This window comes from Dermacentor variabilis, chromosome 5, assembly GCF_050947875.1.
Source record: "Dermacentor variabilis isolate Ectoservices chromosome 5, ASM5094787v1, whole genome shotgun sequence".
In the NCBI taxonomy this organism is placed as follows: Eukaryota; Metazoa; Arthropoda; class Arachnida; order Ixodida; family Ixodidae; genus Dermacentor; species Dermacentor variabilis.
In genome coordinates this window covers 7,188,759-7,214,282 of record NC_134572.1, presented here as the reverse complement: position 1 = coordinate 7,214,282, position 25,524 = coordinate 7,188,759, and the positions used below count along the sequence as shown (strand labels likewise).

Below are 25,524 nucleotides of genomic sequence, written 5' to 3'. Positions count from 1 at the left end.
TCCATCTTTGAACCCAGGGCGAGAACAATGAAAAATGATGGGGATCTTTAGAGAATACGGCCCCAGCGACGAAATCGAGACGTGCTTGTGAGCACCTGCAAGCATGCTCAGTGGTTCACACCCGTCAGAAAAACGGACTTAGAAACTTGCAGTAATTAAATGTTCGATCACTAGGCTATATATAGTACTATCAGTCCTCTCATGTAGGGTTGTGCAAATATTAATGTCTTGGTTCAAAGTGAAGGTGAAGCGAATAGTAATTAGTGTCGAACAAGTTCAAAGCAAATAGTTGGAATAGTTGTGCGATTTACCTAAAATCTTGACATAAGAGCCAGATGTTGAGAAATCTAAGAAAAGTTGCGTCTTTGCTTGCAAAAAAGGAAACTAGTTTATCTCTAGGGTAGGCTTATTTTCCGAGTGCCATTATAGATATCTTCATGCAGAGAGCAAGTTCAAGAAACTCCAGCTACGAAGAAAATTTATTGATGGGCTCTTGGTCCTTGTGCTTACAGCTACTTAAAATTTTGTAGTGGTTGAGGATGCGGGAGCGTTTTGGGTTTGCCCATCGTGCGTCGTCATGATGTTGTGAAGAGCTATGTTGGCAGCAGGATGCTAGCACACTATGCTTTGTTGCAAAAATTCAGCTTGATGCTTTTCGTCTCTATGCGAGCTTAATGCATTCCATTTTGCAAAATGTACAGGCGAAAAAATTTGGGAAAATTAACAATAAAATTCGGTTGCTGGTTATATACGAATTTCGACGAGGCGGGGCTTCACAGCAGAGCTAATTCCTCTTCGAGGTATGGCTTCATAGCAGTGCGGGCCACGGTGCTGTGAAGTTATCTTTGGGGCAATGTTTTCCGCCATCGGTGTCATTGAAGCGGTCGCACACTGGGCAGCTGGCCGAAGATGTGATGTGGTCGATTCATGCATCCGTGAATGGAGACGATTTTTACAGAGATTCGGGTGTTGTGTGCAGTAGTTACTGCAAGTTGCTATACGCGCAACTATTTTTTTTTCCTTTCTGCGGTGTCGTAATTGGAGGTGCTACTTATACACAGGAAAATAGGCACAGTGAAATCCTGATAGTTAGAAATCTCTTAGCTCAAATTGACAGGTAATTCGAACTGCTCTGCTGGTCCCGGCAAGGTCCTATGTATTTGAATGGAGAAAAACTCCCATGAATTCAAACTCTAAAAACCACGCAACGGTTATTTATGACAAAATTTCTCACTTCCTTGGACCACCTTACCGACAAGCCTAAGCCAAAGGCAAAAGTTCAATGCATCACTTGCTTCGGTAATGTAGCGTGCCGTAAAAGATGAGGAAAGAGGTGCTTTAATCGAGCTGGAGCAGGTAGAGTACCGTATTTACTTGCATACTGATGGCACATTTTTTTTTCTTTTTTTTTGACGCAAATACAGGGGTGGGGTGATCATTACGCGAGTTAAATTTCCCACGAAAAAAAAAAATTTTTTCATCCTGCATTTGCTACAGAATGACAACAGGTCAAGCAGGCAGCTGCCACTGTACGATTGCGCTGTAATAGTGCGGGACACCAAAACAAGAATGGCTGCCGGAGGAGCAAGCCGAACACGCAACGAAACAATTTTTTCCGTATCAGTAATGAGTAATATCGTTAATATCGGCAAGTTCGCGACATTAACATAGCCATGTCCACTTCGAGGGGACAGAAAAAGGTGGGCACGCTTAGTTGCCAGTGACATAGAAACACATGGCGGGCATGCTGCGGAAACTGCAGCATTTGTCTTCACTACTATCCTAATACGGCACGTTTCCGCTAAAGGTGGGTGAATATCTTAGCTGTGTTACAAGCATCGGCGTATGAATAGGGTACACTTCTAACGTATCAGTGTAAACGTGGCCACTATCGTTGCCGCTCGCGATTTGTTGTGTGCCTACGAGTGCAGACGAGAAGAATCGAAAGGCGCCTCTTTTGTCGTTGTTGTTAGCCAAAACCATTATGAAGCCTACAAGTAGTAAAGCCAAGGCAAGTTTGGTTTTAGCTTTCTTTTTTGTCATGGGAGTGCGGAAAGTGATGAAAGGAATGAAATGGGGCATCTGCTTAAGAATGTTTGGTGCGTGCAGACTGCTTCGTATGTCTTCAAGAGTAGTTCGCGTAGCATTTGACAGCATTCGACAAATGGCAGAGGTCGTCAAGCGCTGATGGAGAAAAGATAACCTTTTCAATGCGGTCCCAGTCACGGTTTTCGTTTTGTGCACCGTATGTACCGCACAATTGATTGGGCGCTATATTTAAGGGATAGCCTCCTTAGTTTGAACTCACTGTTATTCAAATAAATTTTCAGTCCCTTTGGAGTTAGAATTAATGAGATCCTACTGTATGTTCGCTCATTGCAAATATTGAAATTTGAGCCGAGGTGAATATTGAACAGCCTAATGTTCAATCAAATATTCTAGAATATTGAATCACGCTTTTTACAAGAGGAGATGCACGTGCAGTAGCCACTTAGTAAACTTACGCTTGAGCCATGCAGGCAAGCATCTTGTGGTAGCGCTTTGAGTGATAAGAAACGAGATAAAAATCTACTTTCTCAATGCCCTTAGCTGAAGACAATCTGCATGAGAATGCAGATTATAAAGTGTGCAAGCAGCAGGCATGTGTATGTTGCAGTACGTTAGGTGAAGTGAAAATACTCTCAAACTGTCATGATGGCAGACACTATAAAGTGACTAAAAAAAATCACATATTGAGTTTGACAGATGCCGAGGGGCGGCAGCACGGTGGCAATTTTTCCTATAAGTCGGGGAAAGTTGCAACACTTCCGGGGTGTTTTTATAGAGCGCTTCATTCCAAAAAACATTTTAATGTTCAGTCACCGCCACACATGTACGCTGGTGACCATTAAAGGGTGAAATATATAAAATGAAGTGCACAAAGGCCATCTCCATATGAGATCTTGCTCGCAAGTCAGTAGTGAGCATGTAAAAATTTTTAGTTGTAGTCAGTCCTTATAAACTACTATAATATCTCAACACATCACTCCATCACTGTTTTCTAAAATGCCTACTCACAAATTACATAATGAAATTGCCCATCCTTGTGAAAACCTTCTACAAGGCATTGTGCCTCAGGCTACACATGCAGATCAGACAGCTTGCAGAGGCCAGGGGTCAGATCTTACTTCCTGCTTGTGTTTGTGTCTTACAAAAGCTTTTGTATTCCAATAGTGAATGGTAAGCACATGCTATGGGCAAACCTTTACAAAGCTTGTTGGTCACTCAAGAGCTATTCTGTACACTCGGCTAATGATCTTTTGTCTACTTTACACAGAAATATCACATAAACCCATTTTTTCTTGTGAATTGTCTGCTGGCAGTGGGAATGACGGCTTAGAATATTATGGGAGCCATTTTGTTGTCGCTGGAACAGGCCTTGTGTGTGTGCCTTTTTAGTGAGCAACTTTGTAGTAATGAATGGTGCTCTTCTGTACCCATGCAGCTGGATGGGGAGTCTGGTGAGCGTCTCCAGCAGGCAGTGGCCACCTTTTGCCAGCACCAGTCTCTAGCCCTGGAGGCCCTAAAGGCGAGGCAGAAGAAAGACCAAAAGCTGGCGCAGTTCCTTGTTGTGAGTCATCTTATCCATTCTTCATCAGCATTGAAGAACACTTGAACCAGTAACCATGTGATTAGTGGACAGAATAACAGGTGCAATCTGTTGGAATATGGTGAATATGAAGAATATGGTGCAACCTGTTGCTGTAAGGGCACATTCACACTGGCTAGCCGCAGAGGTCATGTGAGGAAGTTTGCCATAAAGTAACGATAACAAATCGTTGCTTTGGTTCAAAGGCGACCAGTTTAGGTCAGTCACTTGCTGTATTTGCGCAATTTTAATGTGCCCCTGAATTTAATGCACACCCAACTTTTGCGCACTTAACTGGAGACGAGGCACTTCAAAAAACTGTTATTTCTAAACAGTTTGAATAAAATTTGCCCAGTTAATGTGTTTTCATCAGCTGATCTCAAAAATGAAATATTTTTTTTTTTTTTTTTTGGTTTCTGTGGCAGATATTCTTTATCATATCCAAAACAGGATGTTCTTTGTTTGGGGCCTAATTAGCTAATTAACAGCAACTTGCATGGCAACCTATAGCACACGGAATCAATTCTGAATGTTTATAGTGTGTTGTAAGCTATAAATAGCTTTATGCAAATGATAGCTGTAAAAACGTTCCTGCGTGATACGTCTCAACCTGGCACTCCAAACCCGGCTAGACAATGCGCGCCAGCCGCGATCTTAGTTGTGCCATGATGGCGTCATGCAAGCGGAAGGGGCTTTTCCTGGAGGAGAAGCTGGACGTGCTGAACGCAGTTGATGAGCAGCCAGCACGGAAAGGGGTCAACATTGCCAAAGAGCGTAGGTTAGGGCGTGTTGGTATTCCATAACTGAGGTTTTTAGCGCACGAAAAGGGACGAAAGACAGTGGCAAAACGAGGACAAACGTGTCCTCGATAAAACGAGGAAACGTGTCCTCGTTTCGTCACTGTCTTTCGTCCCTTTTCGTGCGCTAAAAACCTCAGTTATTGCCAAAGACCTTAGACTGCCCTGTGCCTGAAAAATCTTTTTTTTTTTATTCTTTTTGGATTTTGATTAAACTTACTGAGTTTATCTATTTCAATGTGCTAGTTTTAAATATACATCCAGTTTTCTTGCAGAGCAAAGAACTTTCCAAAAATTGAAGAATTTCAGCTTTGTTGCATAATTTGCTTGCATGTGAGCTATCTACCAAACTATACATGGCATAATAAATATTGACATAGAAAAATGATGTGGAACTAACAAAGAGTGCAAATAAGCAAGTATCGTGTTCTAACCCAATTTTATATCAAATGAGAACATCGCAAACTTCAGTGAGAGAAATCCATCTAACTGCTAAAAAAGGGAAACAAATTAAATTTTTTAATAAATGCAACATTATTTCGTTTATTTGCACTTTACACAGCTTTGTCTTTCTGGAAAAAAAATTACAGTGATAGCACAAGTAGAAGCAGAGATAATGCACCTCCAATACGGCATCATCATCAAAATAGTGGTTTTGAGAAAACATCAAAAAACGTTTCACAACTCATATATTGAAAGAAAGTTTAAAAAATGGCACCAAAGGCCATCACTAGGCACTAGGTATAATTCATGGCCGTTCGGTCGTTGCCGGTCGACGCCATAGCATACACTGTGAGTATGTTCACATCAAAAGAATTACACATTTTCGGGCCCTCAATTCCCCGCGAGCTCTGTCCCGATACAACTTCACCGCAGATCTCGCAAACTACAGTCAGTTTAGTAGCAAGACCGTAATCCTGATTGCTCCGCACTAGCTACGCAGAACCACCGCAAGTATTACATGAGAAAATGCCGAGATTGTTCACTTCTGCAAGTCCGACGACAACGTAAGGAATAGCCGGCTTCGCGACCGAGGCTGTTGCATTATCGGCGGTAGGATCTTTAACAAAACGCTCAATCTTTCGCACCATGGCCGTCGTAGATGTAGTCTTGTTGAGCGTAGCTTTCTCGTGTGCTCTTATCCACGTCCTCTTCAGTTATGACAGCCGTGTTCAACTCTTACGAGCGTGTAACCGGCGGGTGTATATGTGTGATCCGGCCAAGCAGTGAGGCATCGACATTCGGCGGCGGTACGACTTCAGCGGCGAGCTGCCTGATATCCTGTGCCGACTGCAACGACAGAATCTCTTTTGAAAGTTTCTTGCGTCTCGTACGTTTCCACCCATAACGATTCACGAAATAAAACTTTGTCGGACCTCCAGCATATGCAGCGTCGCAGTCGCGAGACTTAAGACAAAATGGCGGCTGTTTTCGTCATTTGAGTGCTCGTGGTACTTGGAGCCAATTATGACTCGCCATCTTGGTCACGTGCTCAATCATCATTATCATCAGCCTATTTTATGTCCACTGCAGGACGAAGGCCTCTCCCTGCGATCTCCAATTACCCCTGTCCTGCGCCAACCCATTCCAACTAGCGCCCGCAAATTCCCTAATTTCATCGCACCACCTAGTCTTCTGCCATCCTCTACTGCGCTTCCCTTCTCTTGGTATCTATTCTGTAACCCTAATGGTCCAACGGTTATCTAACCTGCGCCTTACATGACCTGCCAAGCGCCATTTTTTTTCTCATTTATGGGAATAAATTGACGAAATTTGGCATGCAGGTGTGATTTGTTATGCTAATATAACTGAAACCAGTTTTGAGCTATCTATTGTAGTTCTTGAGTTAGAAAACTTGACATCCTCTAATGGTCGTCCCCCAAATTAGTAATTAATTACAAATAAGTTTGTCAAGATTTTTATACCAGCATGTTCAAAAAAGCCCATTATGTGCAATAAAGCTATTGGTTTATTTTTTGAATGCCGAAATAAGCACAAAAGCTTTTTTTTTTTACTTTTCTGTGCGTGCAGATGAAAATGGACAGCTTTATTGCACTCATCAATGTTTCACGATCTAAGTGCAAAAGACAGAATGCTTCTGTCTTCATTCATGGTGAAAACGGAGCTCAAAGTTTAATTTGCTGGAAACATCAAAATATTTACTTTGAGCACCTAAAACCCGCGTGGAATGTAGTCCTTTGCCAGTAAGGACACATTTTCTTTACATTTTGAGATAATTTTTCACTTCTTTGCAGCAGTTTTGTGTGCCTTTGTTGCCTTTTTGATACGTTGTGCATCCTTTTCAGCAGCCCGTCGCAGTTAACACGATCCTGTAGTGTATCCCAGTTGCGACGTGATTGTTTGCAGTGCTCTTTCACAGGCTGCATTGAAACGGCAGACTGCATCTGCCACAGCACTTTCAACACTCGGGAGTGAAGCAAACTGATTTTTTTATTGGAGTGACCAAATGGCATTGTTCAGCGACTCGATGGCGTTCTGTGTTTTGCCTTGCTGGCATCTTTCAAGGAGTTCTCTTGCAGATAGACACTTATACGTAGGCAGGAGTGCTGCTCGAACATGTGCAGGAAGCTGCAGCTTGTGTGCAGGGGCTGGTTGACCTGAGGCCACCGCAGAATTAAACTTGCACCAAGAGTTCAAGCCAGTGGGACAGTGCTCGTGATGCAGCTCATCATTGGTCGATGTTATACAGGGAAAAGTAGCCATGATGGCCTTTTCCATAGCAGGCACATCATTTGGCTAACTTTTTATGGCTAAGCCATAATAATTTGAGTTTTTAATTAAACCCTGTGTCAGGCGGCCCTTTCTACTCATGCTGAGCTCACGGTCCTTGCTCTTCTTTTTCTCAACAAGGTTGCGCAAAGCAGTTCCCATTATTTTTTTTTTTTACGTGATTCACACACTCTTGTTTGTGTATGGGTATGAAACCATACACCTTCTCTTCACTGAGGGCAACATAAGTGGGGCTATCCCCATCACAAAGGACATTTGTGTAATGGAGCTGGTGTTTCTGAAGAGACAGCTGAAACATGGTTTTTGCCGCAATTATTGCCATTTGCCCTGCACTTGCCTCGGTGTTTCTTTGGCATTGTGGTCGGTGTTCTTCATGCCACTCTGAACGAATACTGTCTCCAGGCTTGGCACCAAGAGAACATCCATGGCAATTATTGTAGAGGACACAGTGGTCCAAGGCAAGGCCAGAATATAACTCAATAACACAGCCAACACCAATGTGACTTGTATGGCCCCTTGTCATCCAAGTGCTATCGTAGATCACATCAACGTTGCCTGGGGCGCATCCAAGTTCCCTGTAGATCTCGCGCACCTTCTGTGCACTTTCGGACTCTACTGTCATGGCTGCTGAGGCAGTGGCAGGGTGACTGTGCCTTCGGTGCAGCCTTGCATAGGATTTGTGATGCAGTCCTCAATGGGAAATGTCCATGTGGGAGAAAACACCATTCGATATGGCTTGCTTTTTGCCTACTGGCTGCACAGCTCTCAGTGCACGAACATTCACTTCAAAAGGGTTGATCTTCTGAGTGCCAGCACATCTTGAGTATGACCACCTTTTGCTTATCAGCCCACAGTCGTCACACAACAGTTCCATATTAGTCTCAAGCCCAAAACATGGCCCAGTTTCAACACGAATTGGTGTTTTCCCACACTAATTGCAGCTTGCTGCAAAGAGCAGCTCATCTAAGAGTGCTTTATATACAATGAAAAATGATGATTTGGGTACCACGTCATCGGCACACACTCCTTCTTTCAAAAGCTGAAATTTCCTCTTTGTTGCAGAGGCAGATGACAGCGCATTCAAAACATCCGCTCTTGTCTCCACTCATTTCGCAGTCTCTTCATTCGTGAGAATTGGAGCTGAAATCCACAGCTGAATATTTCACACGACGTCTGCTCTCGCCGATGTCACATTGCCGTCACGACCACGCGCGGGTGCGTCGTCACCACAGCCCACGGTCGCATCGTCAACACAGCCCACGGTCGCATCGTCAACACAGCCTACGATCACGCTGTCACCAGCGCACGCAGTCGCGTCGTCAGCACTGCATGCAGACGCGCTTTCCCGATCACCCGCGTGTGCCGGTCGGGCCTCGTCGACACGGGCGGCGGCATCCGCTTCTGTGGGTAGTTTTCGCCTTCTGTTCCACGCCTTTAGTCGTTTTCCGTACGCATGAGCCGTCGGAACTTGCTTCCTTTGGGGCTCGTCACGGAACACATGCGTTAGGGTAGTTCGGCTGCCATGATGGTCAAGCGCAATGAACGGAACTCGTAAGGCGCTGCTGCGCCAATGCGCACGAGCGTGTTTTGCGGGCAATTCAAATGTACAGTAGCCAATAAAAGCGCTCCATGTTCCCCACGTGACTACTGCGCCCAATTACGATGCCGCTATTACCTCTTTTTCGGCCGCGTATGCTGGTTTTATTTTTCGGTGGAGAAATATGGCGCAGTGGCTATCTTGAGCTCCGATCTCTCCCCTTTACGATGGTACCAAGATGGCGGCGCTGCGTCATCAGGTAGCCGAGCTATCCGCGGTGTGACGGCGCCTTTTGAAGCCAGATTTTTTCTCAATTTTTGATGACAGCGCTCTAGGAAAGTGGTGTTTTCTCGATTTCTACCACTTATTTTGTTATATTTCACCATGAGGTAAAAGAAGGTCCGAGGATCGCGAAAAAAAATAAATCGGAAAATAAAAAAGTGACCATTTTGACCACTTCAATTGCCGCGTCAATAAGAATATTGTCAGTAAGAATATTGGCTATACCCATTTGCTCCCTAATACAAACCTCTCTTTCTGTCTCCCAAGGTTATGCCTAGCATTCTTTGTTCCATCGCTCTTTGTGCAGTCCTTAACTTGTTCTCAAGCTTCTTTGTCAGTCTCCAAGTGTCTGCCCCATATGTCAGCATCGGTAAAATGCACTGATTATACACATTCCTTTTCAATGATTACGGTAAGCTTCCTGTCAGGAGCTGACAGTGTCTGCCGTGTGCGATCCAACCCATTTTTATTTTTCTATGAATTTCCTTCTCATGATCAGGGTTCCCTGAGATTAATAGACCTAGGTAAACATACTCTTTTACAGACTCTAGAGGCTGACTGGCGATCCTGAACTCTTGTACATTTGCCCGACTATTGACCATTATCTTTGTCTTCTGCGTGTTAATCTTCAACCCCACTCGTACACTCCCTCTGTTAAGGTCCCCAATCATTTGTTGTAACTCGTCTGCATTGTTGCTGAATAGAACAATATCATCGGCAAACCAAAGGTTGCTGAGATATTCGCCGTTGCTCCTTACTCTTAAGCTTTCCCAGTTTAATAGCATGAATACTTCTTCCAAGCATACAGTCAATAGCATTGGAGAGAGTGTGTCTCCCTGTCTGACCCCTTTCTTTATAAGTATCTTTCTGCTTGTGTAGAATTAAGGTAACTGTAGAACTCCTGTAGATAGTTCCCAAGGTATTTACGTAAGCGTTCTGTACTCCTTGATTATGTAATGCCTCTATGACTGCTGGTACAGTAAAACCTCATTAAACCGTACCCGCTTAAACAGTAGTTTCATTTTAAAAGTAGTAAAGTCAAATCCCCAACTCAGCAACAATTGAAGATAATGTGTTTTGTATCCACATAAGCCGTACCAGCTTATTGCGTACGTATCAGTTAACACGTAGTGTTTCTACTTCTCGTCGCGCAAACACACAGTGCGTCGTCTCCATCGGGCGGCCTGGCAGAACAACAAGCCTCAGAGATCAGCACAACGGCCTCCAAGCGCCCTGTGTGTTTGAGCGTGAAGACACATGAACATCATTTTGACGCCGTGCCAGAGAGCGTTGTGGCATCGTGCAAATGAGAACTCGCGTCATGCCGAAGCTCGAATAAGAAAGATGCCGGGTGCTCAGCATAGAACAAAAATTAGACACTGTTCGTGCTATTGAACATTACACAAAGAAGTCAGCGCTGGCACGCGACAGGGATCTGCTCTTGACTACGGCGTGTGGCATTTGGAATGCGAAGAAGTTGCTCGGCAGCGCTGCTGCGACCATGAAGAGATGTCGTCTACGAGGTTCGACTTTTCGCCATCATTGCCTCTGTTGTTGCCGAAGTGTCGCCTACCGACAGTGATAAGGACAACACGGAAAGTGACAGCATGGGCGATTCAGGCCCGACAGTAGCAGAAGCTGCGCATTACATCAGCCTGCCCCGTAATGAAAAGGGGCCCTGCGACTTCTGCAATGCTACTGCGCATGTGCACGGAGAATATGCAATGCCAACAAGGAATCTGTCATGTGAGTGTTTGCTGAAAAGAGGGGGCTGGCTGAAAAGCTGGCTCACAGCTTCAGCAAGTTTGAGGCCGGTGTCGTCGCTGCTAGGCTGCCGCGGCATCAAACGAAAATAACATGTTTGTCACGTGAAGTAAATAAATACTGCATTTTTTTTTCCCCTTTCATCGCACTCTCTGCGAGTTCTGTTTTTGACGGGTGATTGGGCGATCTCATGCTATTTCGGTTAAGCGGTACTACCATTTATACATACTTTTTCCGAGGTCCGGCCAACTACAGTTTAACGAGGTTTTACTGTATCTCTACTGGGTCAAATGCCTTCGCGTAATCTATGAAAGCCATACATAGAGGCTGATTGTGCTCTGCGGATTTGTCGATTACCTGATCAATGACATGAATGTGATCCAGTGTAGAGTATCCCTTCCTGAAACCTGCCTGTTCCCTTTGTTGACTAAAGTCCACTGTTGCCCTTATTCTATTGGAGATTATTGTGGTGAATATTTTCTATAATACTGGGAGTAAGCTAATGGGCCTATAATTTTTCAATTCTTTAATGTCTCCCTTTTTGTGGATTAGTATGATGTCTGCATCCTTCCAGTTTTCTGGGACCCTTGCAGTAGATACACTTCGTATAAAGAGCCGCCAGTTCTCTAAGCAATTATGTCTCTTCCATCTTTGGTTAAATCGACTGTTGTTCGATTTTCTTCTGCTGCTCTTCCCCATTTCATGTCTTGCAATGCCCTTTTGACCTCGTCGCTAGTTATAGGAGGAGTTTCTGTATCCTGTTCATTACTGTTTCGAATGGAGTTATCCCGAGTCCTCTGGGTATTGTACAGGTCAGTATAGAATTCTTATGCTGCTTTTACTATATCTTTGAGATTGCTGATATTACCCTGCCAAGGTTGACGACTGGGCGTGTTGGTATAGCATATTAGAGGTTGGATTGCGCAACATTTTGACGAGACACACAGAAGAGAAACACGGTGTGTGTTTCTCTTCTCTGTGTCTCGTCAAAATGTTGCGCAATTCAAACTCTAATATGATAATACCCTGCTTATCTTTCAGTGCATACATCTTGGTTTTTCCTGTGCCAAGCTTCCTTCTCACTGATTTCAGGCTGTGTCCGTTTCTTACAGCTTCTTCAGTCTTTCTGACGTTATAATTTCAGATATCTTTTACTTTCGCCTTGTTGATCAGTTTTGATAGCTCCGCAAATTCTATCTTAACTCTTGAGTTTAACACTTTCATTCTTTGTTGTTTCTTTATTAGGTCCTTTGTTACTTGGGAGAGCTTGCCCACTGGTTGCCTTGGTGCCTTGCCTCCCACTTTTATTGCTGCCTCTCAAGCCAGCCTAGTTAAGGTTCATTCACAACCTTTATCTCATCTTCATCTCTATTTTTACAGCGATACTTCGAATGGAATGCCCGGTATTTGACAGTTATATTTAACAAATCTCTTGAGATGTCGACAGTTCCTTGTGTTTGGAAACAAGCTAACATTATTCCCGTCTTCAAATCTGGCAGCAAACAGCTAATCACTAACTACAGGCCTAGGTATATCTTTGCTGCCCACGTGTTGCAAACTTCTCGAGCACATCATCCATAAGCACATCATTCAATATTTATCGGCAAATAACTTTCTGTCTCCACAGCAGCATGTTTTTCGAGCAGGATTTTCTACAACAATGCAATTATTAGAATTCACACAGGACCTAGCCACATCACTAAATAACCGCGGTCAGCTTGATGCCATCTTTATCGACTACTCAAAAGCATTTGACACGGTAAGCCATAAAAAATTGCTTCTAAAACTTGCTGCAATCTTTCCTGGTAATAAACTAATTGACTGGATATCCGATTACCTGCACCTGCGTTTCCAATCCGTCACTTTTAATTACAAAACCTCTTCTATAGCTCAGGTCATGTCAGGAGTGCCGCAGGGCTCAGTCCTCGGGCCACTCCTATTCATCATATATGTTAACGACATTATTGAAGTAGCCAGAAACACACAAGTGAAAATACATCTTTACGCAGATGATTGCGTGATCTATTCTAACATTCGTACTCTTCGTGATCAAGAAGTGCTTAATAACGTATTTTCATCCTTTTCAGAGTGGAGTAACACATGGCATATGAGCATTAACTTCAGCAAGACTGTGGCAATGTCTTTTACTAATAAGAAACAGCCCCTAAAATTTACGTACAGCACACAAGGATACAGTATTAACGAAGTTAACGAGTTCAAATACCTTGGACTTACTATCACAACTAACCTTAGTTGGCACAATCACATCAATATAGTCTGCTCTAAAGCGATGCGAAAACTAGGGTGCCTAAAACGAACTTTAAAACACGGCACTAAAGAGTGCAAGCTTACGGCCTATAAATCACTAATTAGACCTGTTTTAGAGTATGCTTGTGTAGTGTGGCTGCCTTATCGCATAAAGGATATTTCCAAACTAGAATCCATTCAGAAAAAAGCTGTTAGATTTATTTATGGCCGTTACGACCGTATGTTTTCACCGTCATCCCACGCACACGCTTTATCACTGAACCCGTTATCATTTTGTCACACGTGTGACCGCCTAATCCTGCTGCACAAAATCATACATGGATCGACTAACATTGAAGCGCCTATCTCGCTAACCACGCCTACTGCGCGAGTAACCCGACGTACTCACCCATTAAACATAGATCCCTTCGTTCCAAAAATAGATTGCTACAAGTCGTCTTTTTTTCCACACACTGTTGAATTATGGAATAACTTAGATGGTTCTCTGCGTTCGTTGCCGACTAATCAATTTCAGAAAGAACTGCCTAACCATGTTGGTTGACATGTTGTGTTCATAATTTATGTAACCCACCTCTGCTATGTCTCTAAATGAGATAGCAGTATTTGTAAATAAATAAATAAATAAAAAAGAAGGGCTTTTCCAGGTCCACTTTCTGTTCCTACGCTTCTTGAATAAGGTGTTCATTATTTGAAGCTTATTCCTTTCTTCGAATTCTACCAGCATCTGTCCTCTAGCGTTCCTAGAATCGATGCCGTAGTTGCCAGTTGCTTGTTCACCAGTCTGCTTTTTCCCCACTTTTGCATTGAAGTCGCCCATTACTACAGTATACTCAGTTTACACTGTTCTCATCGCTAATTCAACATCTTCATAAAACTGATCTACTTCATCATCATCATCATCGTGACTGGATGTTGAAGCGTAGCTTGTACTACCTTTAATCTATACGTCCTAAGTTTGATTACGACTACTGCTACCCTCTCATTAAAGCTGTAAAATTCATCAATGTTGCTCGCTATGTCCTTATGGATTAGAAATCCTACCCCATATTGCTTCTTATCTGGGAGACCTTATAGCAGAAGACATGGCCATTAGTCAGCACTGTATTAGCCTCACCAGTTCTTCTAATCTCGCTAAGGCCAATGATATCCCAAGCAATGTCTGATAGCTCCTCAAAGAGTCCTGCTAAGCTAGCATCACTGAACAGAGTTCGGCTGGTAAAAGTTGTCAGGGTCAGTTTCCATTGGCAGCCGTTCGGGTCCAGAGATTCTTAGCATCCTCTGCTGCTTTACAGGTCTGACCGCCGCCTTGGTCAGGTGGTCCCTGCTGCTGGGGACTGAGGGCTATGGGTTAATTGTAGGAATCATGAGGGAGGGGGTGGCCGAATACTGCACCAGGGAGGCCAATTCCTGTTCCGGTGAGGGAGTGTCTGTGTTGAAGCTTAGTGCGCCCTCCTAATTTGGTTGTACCTGGATTAGTATAGCCCCACTCGCTCTCAGCATCTTTTGCAGGTGTCAAGTGTCACTCCAAGCCTGAAGATGTAGTACACTGGAGGAGGTCAAATTGCTCAAACTGACCACTAATAGCAATTTCTTTTTCTGTTGTTTTTTCCATGACTGCAGCGCCGGCAATGTTGCCGACCGACGAATAAAGAAATCCAGAAATGTGAGCTTTCAAGTGATACCAAAATGGCACTGGCAGAGTGCATTGTTATCGAGTTTATCGCATAGTTATAGAAAATCGAGCGCGTTAACTCCCCAATTTAAAAGGCAACACTTGCGGATTCGCATCTTTAGATTACGATCACGGAAGAACTACGCGATATTTTGTTACTAAATTTCGTAGATAGGCACGGAAACGCGTCAGGAACGCATAAAATACAGGTAGAAAATTCGCATTTTTAGCCGATTTTTAGTACCAAAGACCCGGGCCTCCGGTTAACAGCATTGTCTCGAAGCTTGCCAAGATAGAAGGGAATGCAGCACTCTTCGGCTTGAAAGCTAAGCAGGCTTGTGGTGCCAAGTACGGGAATCTCAACACAGCTCTTCTTACCTCGTTTAAACAAGCTCACGCTGCCGGTGTCAACTCGACAGTAGCATTTTATGCGAGAAGACGATGGAGATAGCAAACAGACTGGGCATCACTGACTTTGCGGCGTCAAATGGCTGGATCAACCGTTTCCGGAAGAGCCACGGCATCACTTATAAGAAGATAAGCGGAGAAGCAGCAAGCATGAACTTGGTAACAGTTGATGATTCGAAGGCCACCCTATCTGCTATAATTGAGGGGTATGAGCCTCGTGACATTTATAATGCCGACGAAACAGGCCTTTTATTTCAGGTGCAGCCATCGAAGTCGTTAAGCCTGAAGGGCAAAGCGTGCCACAAAGGCAAACACAGCAAAGACCGATTGACAGTGCTCCTTTGCTGTAACTGGGATGGCTCGGACAAGCTGAAGCCTTGAGTAATCGGTAAATGTTGGAACCCATGGTGCTTGAACGTCACTCGCCTACTGCCATGTCACTACAGAAGCAAGTCATGCATCTATGACTCGTTCTTTGTTAGAAGAATTTCTTCGGTACTTTTATTACAAGATGAGTTCCCAGTGCAGGAGCGTTTTCCTTTTTCTGGACAGTTGTGGGCAGCACAATTGTCCACCCAAGAGACTCGCCATTTCTTCGGAACGTCGAGCTTATATTTTTCCCTGTGTGTACTACAAGCCTCTGGCAGCCGTTGGATGCCAACGTCATAAAGAACTTGAAGCATTCCTACAGGAAGTCCGTCGCGCATATTGATCGCAGACAGCAGCCTACGACCTTTTCTGTACTTGACACTATGCACTACGTCGCTTCAGCATGGACTGCAGTAAGCGCATCACCCTTACAGCACTGCTTCGCGAGCTGTGGGTTCTGCATGGATGGGGAAGTGGAAACTGCCATGGAACATGAGGAATTGGAAGCAGCCTCTTTTCTATCAAGAGCTAACTGAGGCTATGAATGTGCTGGGGGCCACGGGAGTCACATACGGCTACATCGCCGTGGATGCTGCCGTTGTGACATTGGAGTGCCAAAGCATCGCTGAGATCGTTGCAAACTCGATCACAAGTGAAGGCACTGAATGTGATGATGATGACAAGCACGAGCCACAAGATTCTAGGGAGTTGGCAGATCCAAGCTTTGGAGAAGCCGTCGCGGCTCTGGACCTCCTCCACAGGTACGTCGCACCTCAAAGCGACAGTGTCAGTAGTGCGCCGTTTTAGGCTATTTAAAAACGCGTGGTGCTTTCCAGCGAGCGAAAGAAATGGCAATCCTCCATTCTCAATATTTTAGAATCCTAAACTCACTTTGCGGAAATAAATTGTTTCAAGTAAAAGCTGCACTGTTTTCATTCATTTTTGGAGCTTTCTCACTGTTGCGTTTTCGCCACTGTTACGTTGTTTCATCCCAATGCGGTGAAAAGCATATGAACAGGGTTTCACTGTATATACACGTTTTCTTTTTCGAGTCCTCGTTGTTCAAGAAGCGATTATCTAAACAAGAGGTGATGCTTTCAATATTCATCATGTCACAGGAAGCTACTGGTGTAGGAACTTCAAGAGGGCATCGCTGCTTCTGTTTTGTTACTGTGTATTTCCTGGCTTACCAAGCCTCTATACTCGCATAATGAATGTGTTTTTCAGCATTCTAGAAACATAATTTACTAATACATCTTAACATTCCTTTTTGGTACCCCTATAGTTCCAGGACCAGAGCGATAAGGGAAGTACCGCATAAGTCCCCACATGCTTTTCTTGACCATTATCCCGAGCTAGGCTGTGGCAGGATCAGTCCAGGCAAGTGTGAGTATTGTGTGTAGGTTTTGATGAGAGAGTGTAAGGGTGCTGCCTGTGATTTGTTTTCCTTGGCTTGTTCCCTAATTGAGCACTGGTGCATTGTGTAAGTTTCGTTCCACCCTGATGAATCGTAGGGCACATGGCGACTGAATACTCTTGCATGCAGGATGCAGAGATGCACCCGCTGTGTCGACGGCTGCAGCTGAAGGACTTGGTTGCGGCAGGCTTCCAGAGGCTGACCAAGTACCCGCTGCTCATTGAGAATGTGGCCAAGCACAGTGCTCTGGGCTCACCCGAGCATGCCCAGCTGCAGCACGCCCTGCAGTGCTCCAAGCGCATCCTGGCACACGTCAACCAGGCCGTGCGCGAGGCTGAGAACACCCATCGCTTGGCCGAACTTCAGCGGCGCCTAGACAAGAGCGCTTTGGACAAGGTCTGGTTTGCTGCCCTGACAGTTGGTCCTTCCGTTACTGAAGTAGAAGCATTCTGCGCCTATATTCCACCTCGCATACTTCCCTCTTATGCAACAAAAGCCATGGGTTCTGTAAACCAAAGTAAATCAGCTACACATCTCAGAGAAATATAAAAGACTCACTTATCGCGCTTTGCTAATCTGTGGCGTTGCGCTCGGAAGTTAAACTGTGGCATTGCACTCGGGAGATACGCAGCAGCTAGGGAACTAGCCATTTCTCTGGTTATTGCTCTTGATTGGCTTAAACAACATAGCTTTCACTTGTTGTAGTGCATTAGACAAGTAAATTACACCTACCATCTCTCGAAAATTTGTGATGAAAATTTCACTGGTGCTAGCACACATTTCAGTACATGGGTTCCTTTTGTCATTGTGCCACCTAAATTGCCTGTCTCTGTTAAGCCTCTACGAAAAAAAATTCCGCAGCATATAATGCATTCCGGACAATTTCACTTAGCTAAAAACCCAAAACAGAACTGTGGAAGAGCGGAACTCTCATGCCTTTAGCTAACGTCCACGAGTGACGTGCTGTTTATGCCTCACCGTCATGCAAGGATAAGGAGAGTCATTATTAAGCCACAATCTTGCTGAAACTATGCATGTCAAATACGTGGTCACAACACAGATGTGGACGCTTCACAACCTAGCGTCATGGCGCAGCCAACATCACTTGCGACGTTTCGTGCACTTTGGCGCCGCCGGTGCTGGAATAAGCACGTCTCATCTCAGTCATGCTGAAGCTGCTGAAGCCGCTACATGAGACTGCATCTACTGCATTGTGCACTAGCTTGGCTGGTTGGCAGCTGGCCAGCCCTCAGTTCGGTTGTGCTGAAGGGACATCACTTGGAGATAACAAAATCACGATAAAATTAATTTTTTGAAGATGGCATTCGGGTAGCTGTGGGAAGACTACTAACCACCTAGAAAACTACCGTAAAAACCGGACTATAGGTCGGACCGGAATATAGGTCGATCCCCCGACTAACGAATTCTAAAAATGAAAAACATCTTTTTCAATGGCAAAAGTACCGAAAGACACCCTTACCTTGAAACAAATGCGACTCATGCATAATAGTGACAGTATTTATTTAAATGCTGCTCGCATGTGCACCCGGCCAATTTTTAACAGTATTGCGCGACCATCAACCCGTGTGCTTGTCAGCACCTTATTAACGGCGCTGAGCGGCGAAACAAACAAGATACGTGCATGTGCACACGTGCGCTTACTTTCGCTATTTCGCCGCTCTGTGCCGTGATGATAAGGTGCTGACAAGCATGTGGGTCGATGGTCGCGCGATACTGTTAAAAATTGGCCGGGTGTACAGTACACAGAAGGGCACGAAGTGCGCAAGCGCTACTCCGAATCAGAGCAGCGCCTTTGATCAGAGTCGTCCGAACTAGAGTCGGATGACAAGTGCTCCTCACTGCCCAGTCCAGAGGCGTGCATGATCTCTACCGCTTTCAAACGGATGCATTCGGCAGTCACAGGCAGCGATCTTACAAGCAGCTCTCAGACGAACTCCGCAACCTTGTCTTCCAGTTCTGCGGTCCGCCCACGGAATGACGTTGACGTTTTCTGTTGGTTTGCTGCTTCTGCCTCTGCCAGTACCGAATGCTCTTTTCGGATACTCCAAATTCGTGCTGTGCCGCGAGGTTGCCGTGGGCTTCCACGCACTCAATCGCCTTTTTCTTGAAGGCGACGATGAATTGCCGTCGGCTTCCGCTCATTTTGAAACAAAATGTGAAGAAGCAGCCTGTAACCAATATAACTTTGTGACAATGTAAACGCAAATTGGCGGTACCACAATGTCGCCACGCCGCGCCGCTGCTGATGGCGATGGCGGCTCTTTACTTCATCCACCCATTGTTGCAAGACTTCCATAGTTTTTCCGCCAATGTCCGGTGTACAAGACGAGAGTCGACTTTTTGCAATGGTTGTTTGTAAAAAAGTTCGACTTATATTCCGGTTTTTACGGTAAATACAGTCAAATCTGTATATAATGAATCACGCGGGATTGCCGAAAATCATTTGTTATTCTGAAAGGTTGTTGTAGTGAAATCCCCAAAATGAACCATTCCGGTTGTCAACCCATCAGCCCATAAGTTGCCACCGTTTGAGCTATCTACAAAAACGTCGCTGTTGGCTCTCTGCCTACACTGTTGCTAGTTTCCATAGATTCCGCTGCCATGCAGTACTGAAGCACTGTATACTAAGAGTGACGTGTACAAAGCAGACAATGAGAAATACTTCAAAAAGGAAGCTCCATGTCGCCTCCAAAGCGCAATGTTTCTTGTTTGTTTCCCACATTTCTTGCCGTGGACACCACAAATGTCCTTCTCAAGGCAGACACCTGAAGTATGCCAAAGCGCAGGCGAGCATAAAAGACACCATCCAGGAAGTGCAAAGTGCAACAGTGTTGCATCCCTGCGAGCACGGAGGCTACATTTCTCCATCTGCGTAGCTAGTAAGGCCGCAGAAAGAAACACGAAAGAAAGTGGCATGTGCAGAAAAAAGAGGCCTGCCTCCGGGGCTATGCCTGGGCGGAGCATGCACTCACAAAACCTGATGCGTCGTTGCTTCCGAAATAGATTTTTAAAAATTATCTCCTGCATTTTTTTTTTTTTTTTGTCATCTCAGGTTTTCCGAACCCATGCGCTGCGCTGTAGCCTACTGTTCCGGCTGCTGGGAGGGATACACAGGAATCTAAGTATCTCCAGATTTCGGAAGTGAAAAATGGGCGAGTTGTTATGGAAGCATGGCTAAATTCAGAGCGCAAACTACTGGGGCACAAGCTAAGGCACAAGGAAAGACGGGACATGGCGCTACTTGCAACTGAAAGTTTATTCGGAAGATTAGAGATGATATAAACGCAACATGTCCTATGTCATCAAGCATTATCAAACAGCTTAAAAGCAAAAGAAAAAGAAATTACTACAGTGTAGACCGCTTATGATGTAAGTTGCGGAGGTTATAAAAATCCGCGCTATAAGCGGTACCGCGTTATAACCAAAGCATGCTTTTTTCGGCTTTTGCCTATGCCAAACGGACCACCCACCTTTCAAACACAATTTATTACATATTTCACTCATACACGCATGCAACACAATCGCTACACAGCACAAAAACCAAGTTCTGACAAGTGCGGCATCAGCGGAAGAACACTGTTATCTTCTTCTGGAGATTTTTTTAGCAGTGCTCTGAGCAATTTCGTCCTCTACAAAGCTTAAGCACTTTCTCACTCAAACTGTTTGTTGTTCTCGCAGTACATCTTCACTTTGCTGAGGTATTCTAAAGCGTCTTTGCACGGGACATCTGGGTCTGCCGTCGGGTTGACACCGTCGTCCGACTCGTCTTCAGTTGCAAACTCCGCGCTATCGCGCACAACTGCGACGATCGCATCATCCATGCTCGCTTCCTTGCAGACACGAAGCTCCGACTCACCGGCATCAACTTATTCTTTGAAGGTGTCTGTGGCAGAAACAAACTTGCTTTCAACGAGGCCGGACCACACGTCGTCGGTGTCGACCGTCTCATCGGCAACGTTGTCGCTCGGCTCATCAGCGTCAAGAGCCTCTGCATTGCGCACGAAGCCTGCTTTGTTGAAGCACTTGCTTATTGTAGTGGCTTTTACCTGCCCCCACGAAACGGTAACCATATCAATCGCGCCCCTTAAATTCACTTTAAGAGGCTGCTGCTGCTGCTGCTGCTGCTGCTGCTGCACACTCAGCAAAACTCTTTCGCAGATGCATTTTTTGTAAAGTGCCTTTACAATTGCGATGACACCCTGGTCAAGCAACTGACATTTTGCAATCATGTTGGCAGGCAGAAACTTTAACTCAACTGCAGTCAACTTTGGCTTGATGTTGTGGGCTATGCAATTGTCGAGAATGAGCACGACCTGTCGCTTCTCTAACACCATGTCTTCATCGAACTTGCAAAGCCAGCTTGTAAACATGTCTTGCGTCATCCACACCTTTTTGTTGGATTTTTATGTCACTGGCAAGCGCTCTCGCATTTTAGAGCAATGTGGCCTCGCTGATTTTCCAATGACAAACAGGCAGCGCTTGTCGCTTCCATCCATGTTAGTGCAGAACAACACAGTTATGCGCTCTTTTGAGGCCTTACAGCCAGAGCAGGCTTTGCCTCTCAGCACAAGAGTGCGGTTGGGCAGAAGGTTACAAAATACGCCAGCTTCATCAGCATTGTATATGTCTCTGTCCGTATATGTGGAGCATGGTTTCCAAGTTTAAGCGAAGCCAGACTTCGATGGACTCGTCGTTGACATCACCGGTTTCATCGCACACCACTTTGCAGCTGATGCCATGTGATCCTTGAATCGCTGGATCCATCCATTATGTGGGTTGAAGTCGTCATCGCCTAAAAGAGCGCCAAGGTACTTGGCTTTTTGTTGAAGCATGGGGCCGCTCACTGGTATGCGCTGAGCCCTAATTTCACGGAACCATCTGAAGAGCGCTGTGTCTTCGTACTTAGACGTACATATTCTCTTCCGTGACAGGGACGACGAATCTTGCTGCAGTTGCTGCCACAATTTGTCCTTGTTCTTGTATGTGGTCGACATGGTTGTGTCGAAAATGCCGTGTTTGGCCGCCACCGATGCCTTCTTCAGCCCACTTTTTATGCCCCTTATTACACATTCCTTCGTCTCCAGCAATAAGGCATGCCTCTTTCTCACACCACTTGAAGATGCCGCCCTGATTGGACGCTCCTATAGTGACGAAAACACTCGCCCGCCTTCCTCTAAAGTCTCCCGTCCGTCTCCTCTTTTTGTTTCACTTTTCGCCGCTGGTCTCCATGCGTGCCCGCGCTCCCCCTTCTCCGCGTTGCGCACCTGGCAACCGTGCGATTATGCGGGCCGTGCTCATCGCCTCTGAGAAAAGGCCGTGCTGTGTGCGCCGATTTCATGGTCGCGCGCCTAAAGGAACTGCGCTATAACTGGTATTCTGCTTCGCGTGCCTATGCAGTAAACGGTCTGCCTATACATTGAGTTCTATGGTAGATATATCGGTGGTCAAAAAAAACCATGCTATTACCGGTCCTGCGCTAAAAATGGTTACATTATAAGTAGTCTGCGCTGTATTTATCTATGTTAGCTCACCAAAATATTTCCATGTGTTGGGTCGTATCTAGAAAAGATTTTTCAGTGTCATAAAGTGCTATAGAAGCACAACTGACACACCCTGCCCCCATTTTCTTTATCTCGTGAGCCTCTACAACTTCTCTTGTTTGGTCTTTCTGCTTAAAGAAAGGGCTGTAGTATCATCAAACTTTGGTGTGCATTTACCTTGGGAATCACACTCTCTTACATGTATAGCAAGATGTGTATGCACAATCCCTTTTCTGGAATTGGAATGCTCTTCCAGTCTAGTGTTAGCCAGGTTGGGCCATACTGTATTTACGCGATTGTAGGTCGACTAAAATGTAACTCGACCCCCCCCCCCCCCCATATCGCGTGATAGGAAAAAAAGAAAAAAATGGAGAGCACTCCCGAGGGCGCATTCGATAACGAAAATTTATTAGTAGCTGACATGGTCATTGGACTACTAGTCTTCGATAGTGCTGCCATCATCATCGTTGCTACGGTCCCACAATGCGTCGTCGTCCAGCGAAATTTCACATTTGGCAAATGACTGCACCACCACACCTTGCGGAACAGCAGCCCACGCCGAATGCACCCAACCACACGCAGCCGTCAGGGAGGCTCTTTTGACAGGTGCGGTTGGCGTAATTTCGCGGTCTTCTGCCACAAGCCACTCGTACTCACGGCGGAGCAGGTCCTTAAAAAGCGAAGATCCGGGCTTGTTTCATGACCGTGTCACACTTCAGTGGCAGGGACCTATCACGCATCTCAGCGACGTATGACACAAGCTTAGCCTACAGCTACGGAAGGTGCCCAGACTTCGGCACGGGGGAAATTCCTCACTTGCTGTCAAAGGTGAAAATTTCGCTTCACTGCAGTCGCCACTCTCGCACCACCCGTTCAGAAACATCGAACTTGCGGCCTGCTGCGGAGTGATTCTTTTCTTCGGCGTAAAGGATGGCAGCCCTCTTGAACGCTGCTGTGAACGAGTGCAGAATCATTAGTGGGCCTGGAGCACTCATGACGACTGAGGAAGCATAGAAGTAGCATTTAACCGGCAGTCAAGTGGAACGCATCAAACCAATGCCTTTCGTCAAACTGTAGAGAAAGCTAAGCGCAACATGGAAAGAGAAACCCACGAGCGGTGTCTGCTCTTCCATGAACTACCGATACTCCCCGCAAGCGCCACTGTTCTGAGAGTGCCGCCGCGAATGGAACAGTGGCGCTTCCATCAACTATAGACACTCCCTCATACTGTAAAGCTCTCAAAAATGTTGAAAAACCCTTCAGAAAAGCGAACAAACATGTGGGATAGCGAAAAGCTATGGGTAGAGCCATAGAGCAAACAAAATTGTAACTACGTAGTAGCTCCCCTTGGTCTCGCCTTTTTGACGGTGCCATGTTTTGGTTTCGATTGTAAGTCGACCCCCCCCACTTCAGATTTTCAAATTTAAAAAAAGTGGTCGTGTAAATACGGTATTACAATCGTATAAATACGGTATATGCTTTTCCACAAGAGAGAGGCACAAAATACACCACTGAAGTTGAGCATGAAATGAAATTGTTTACATGATTAATACTGCAACCAGACCTATTGTTTACATCTGTAGTGCGGGTGCGTGATCTTTCACTAAGCCTGCATATGGCTGAACAAATGGTGGCGAGCTTATTCTTCACAGAGAAAACCATGTCCATTCCATAGCGAAGACGCCAACTTTTTCAACCTATGTGACAGGCAGTGGACATAGGCGATGAAGGTTAGCTTCTAAATAAACTTTCGTTCGCAGGTGGCGCTGTGGCCGGTCTTTTCTTGTGCCTTAGTTTGTGTCGCAGTAGTTTCGAGCTCTGAATTTAGCCAGATTTCAGATTAGTTTGTAGTACTGAGGCGTTGTTAACACGACATGGAAACTGAATAACTATCGTCATTCTGAAAAGTTTGGTACCCTGAAGTTCGTAGGACTGAAATATTTTTACATTGGAACCATAAGAAGTCTGCTGGAGATTTCTGAATGGTTCATTAATCTGAAAAGTTTGTTAATGTGGTGTTTGTAGTAGCAAGGTTTCACTGTATTTCAAAATTTTTTGTTGTCTGATTACAGTGAGCTCTCTTTTGCATTTTCTCAAAATATGAATTTTGGGCTCGATGCAAACTTTAGGAGCAATGTCTCGGCCATCGGGGCACTTAGAATCGAATTTTTTGCATCATGACGCTGTAATATAATGCACTTAATGGCAGGCGCAGATTTTCAAGTTTCAGTATCTTTTTCTAGGCTGTACTTTAAATAATAAATTATCCACATTTTGAGCACAACACCTTGAAGTGCTGTACAATTGTTAACATTTGTCATACCAAGAAACCATTCTCACCATTGTGAACCTTATTCATCCTAGTGTCTTGGTACGTGCCTAAAACAATATTCTGGCGATTCTGGCAAATTCAGGGGTGCGATCATTACGCGGGTTAAATTTGCCACGAAAGAAAAAAAAAATTGTTTTTCATCTCGCATTTGCTGTGGGATGCCAACAGGTCAACAAGCAGGCGGCTGCCGCCGAACAGTGTGGCGGGACACAAAAAAATAATGGCGACCGGCGGAGCAAGCCGAAATCGCCGAATGCAAATTTTTTTCTTCTCGTGAGTGCATTACGCGCCTTGAAACGGTTTCTTCCGTATAATGAATAATATCGTAAATATCGGCAAGTTCGCGACAATAACATAGCCATGTCCACTTTGAGGGGCAGAAACAGAGGTGGGCGCGCATAGCTGCCAGTGACATAGAAACACATGGTGGGCATGCTGCAGAAACTGCGGCATTTGTCTTCACAACAATCCTAATGTGGGTGAATATCTTAGCTGTGTTACAAGCGTTGGCGTATGAATAGGGTACACTGCTAATGTATCAGTGTAAACGTGGTCTTTACGAAAACCATTATGAAGCCTACAAATAATAAAGCATGGTAAGTTTGGTTGTAGTATTTTTTTATTTTTATTTATTATTTTTTTTTTCATGGAAGTGCGGAAAGTGTTGAAAGGAATGAAATGGAGCATCTGCTTAAGAATGTTCGGTGCATGCAGACCGCTTGGTATGTCTTCAAGAAT

General features: G+C 45.0%; 1 protein-coding gene across 8 annotated transcripts in view; it reads left to right on the top strand.

Annotated features, from left to right (window-relative positions):
• LOC142582219 (rho guanine nucleotide exchange factor 11-like) overlaps positions 1 to 25,524 on the top strand; it is a 249,425-nt gene that overhangs the window by 178,736 nt on the left and 45,165 nt on the right. For all 8 annotated transcript variants that reach the window (XM_075691662.1, XM_075691658.1, XM_075691656.1 and 5 more), the window contains 2 exons: positions 3,485 to 3,610; positions 17,023 to 17,289. In XM_075691662.1, the coding sequence (XP_075547777.1) occupies positions 3,485 to 3,610; positions 17,023 to 17,289 (393 nt within the window). The remainder of the gene's footprint in view (positions 1 to 3,484; positions 3,611 to 17,022; positions 17,290 to 25,524) is intronic.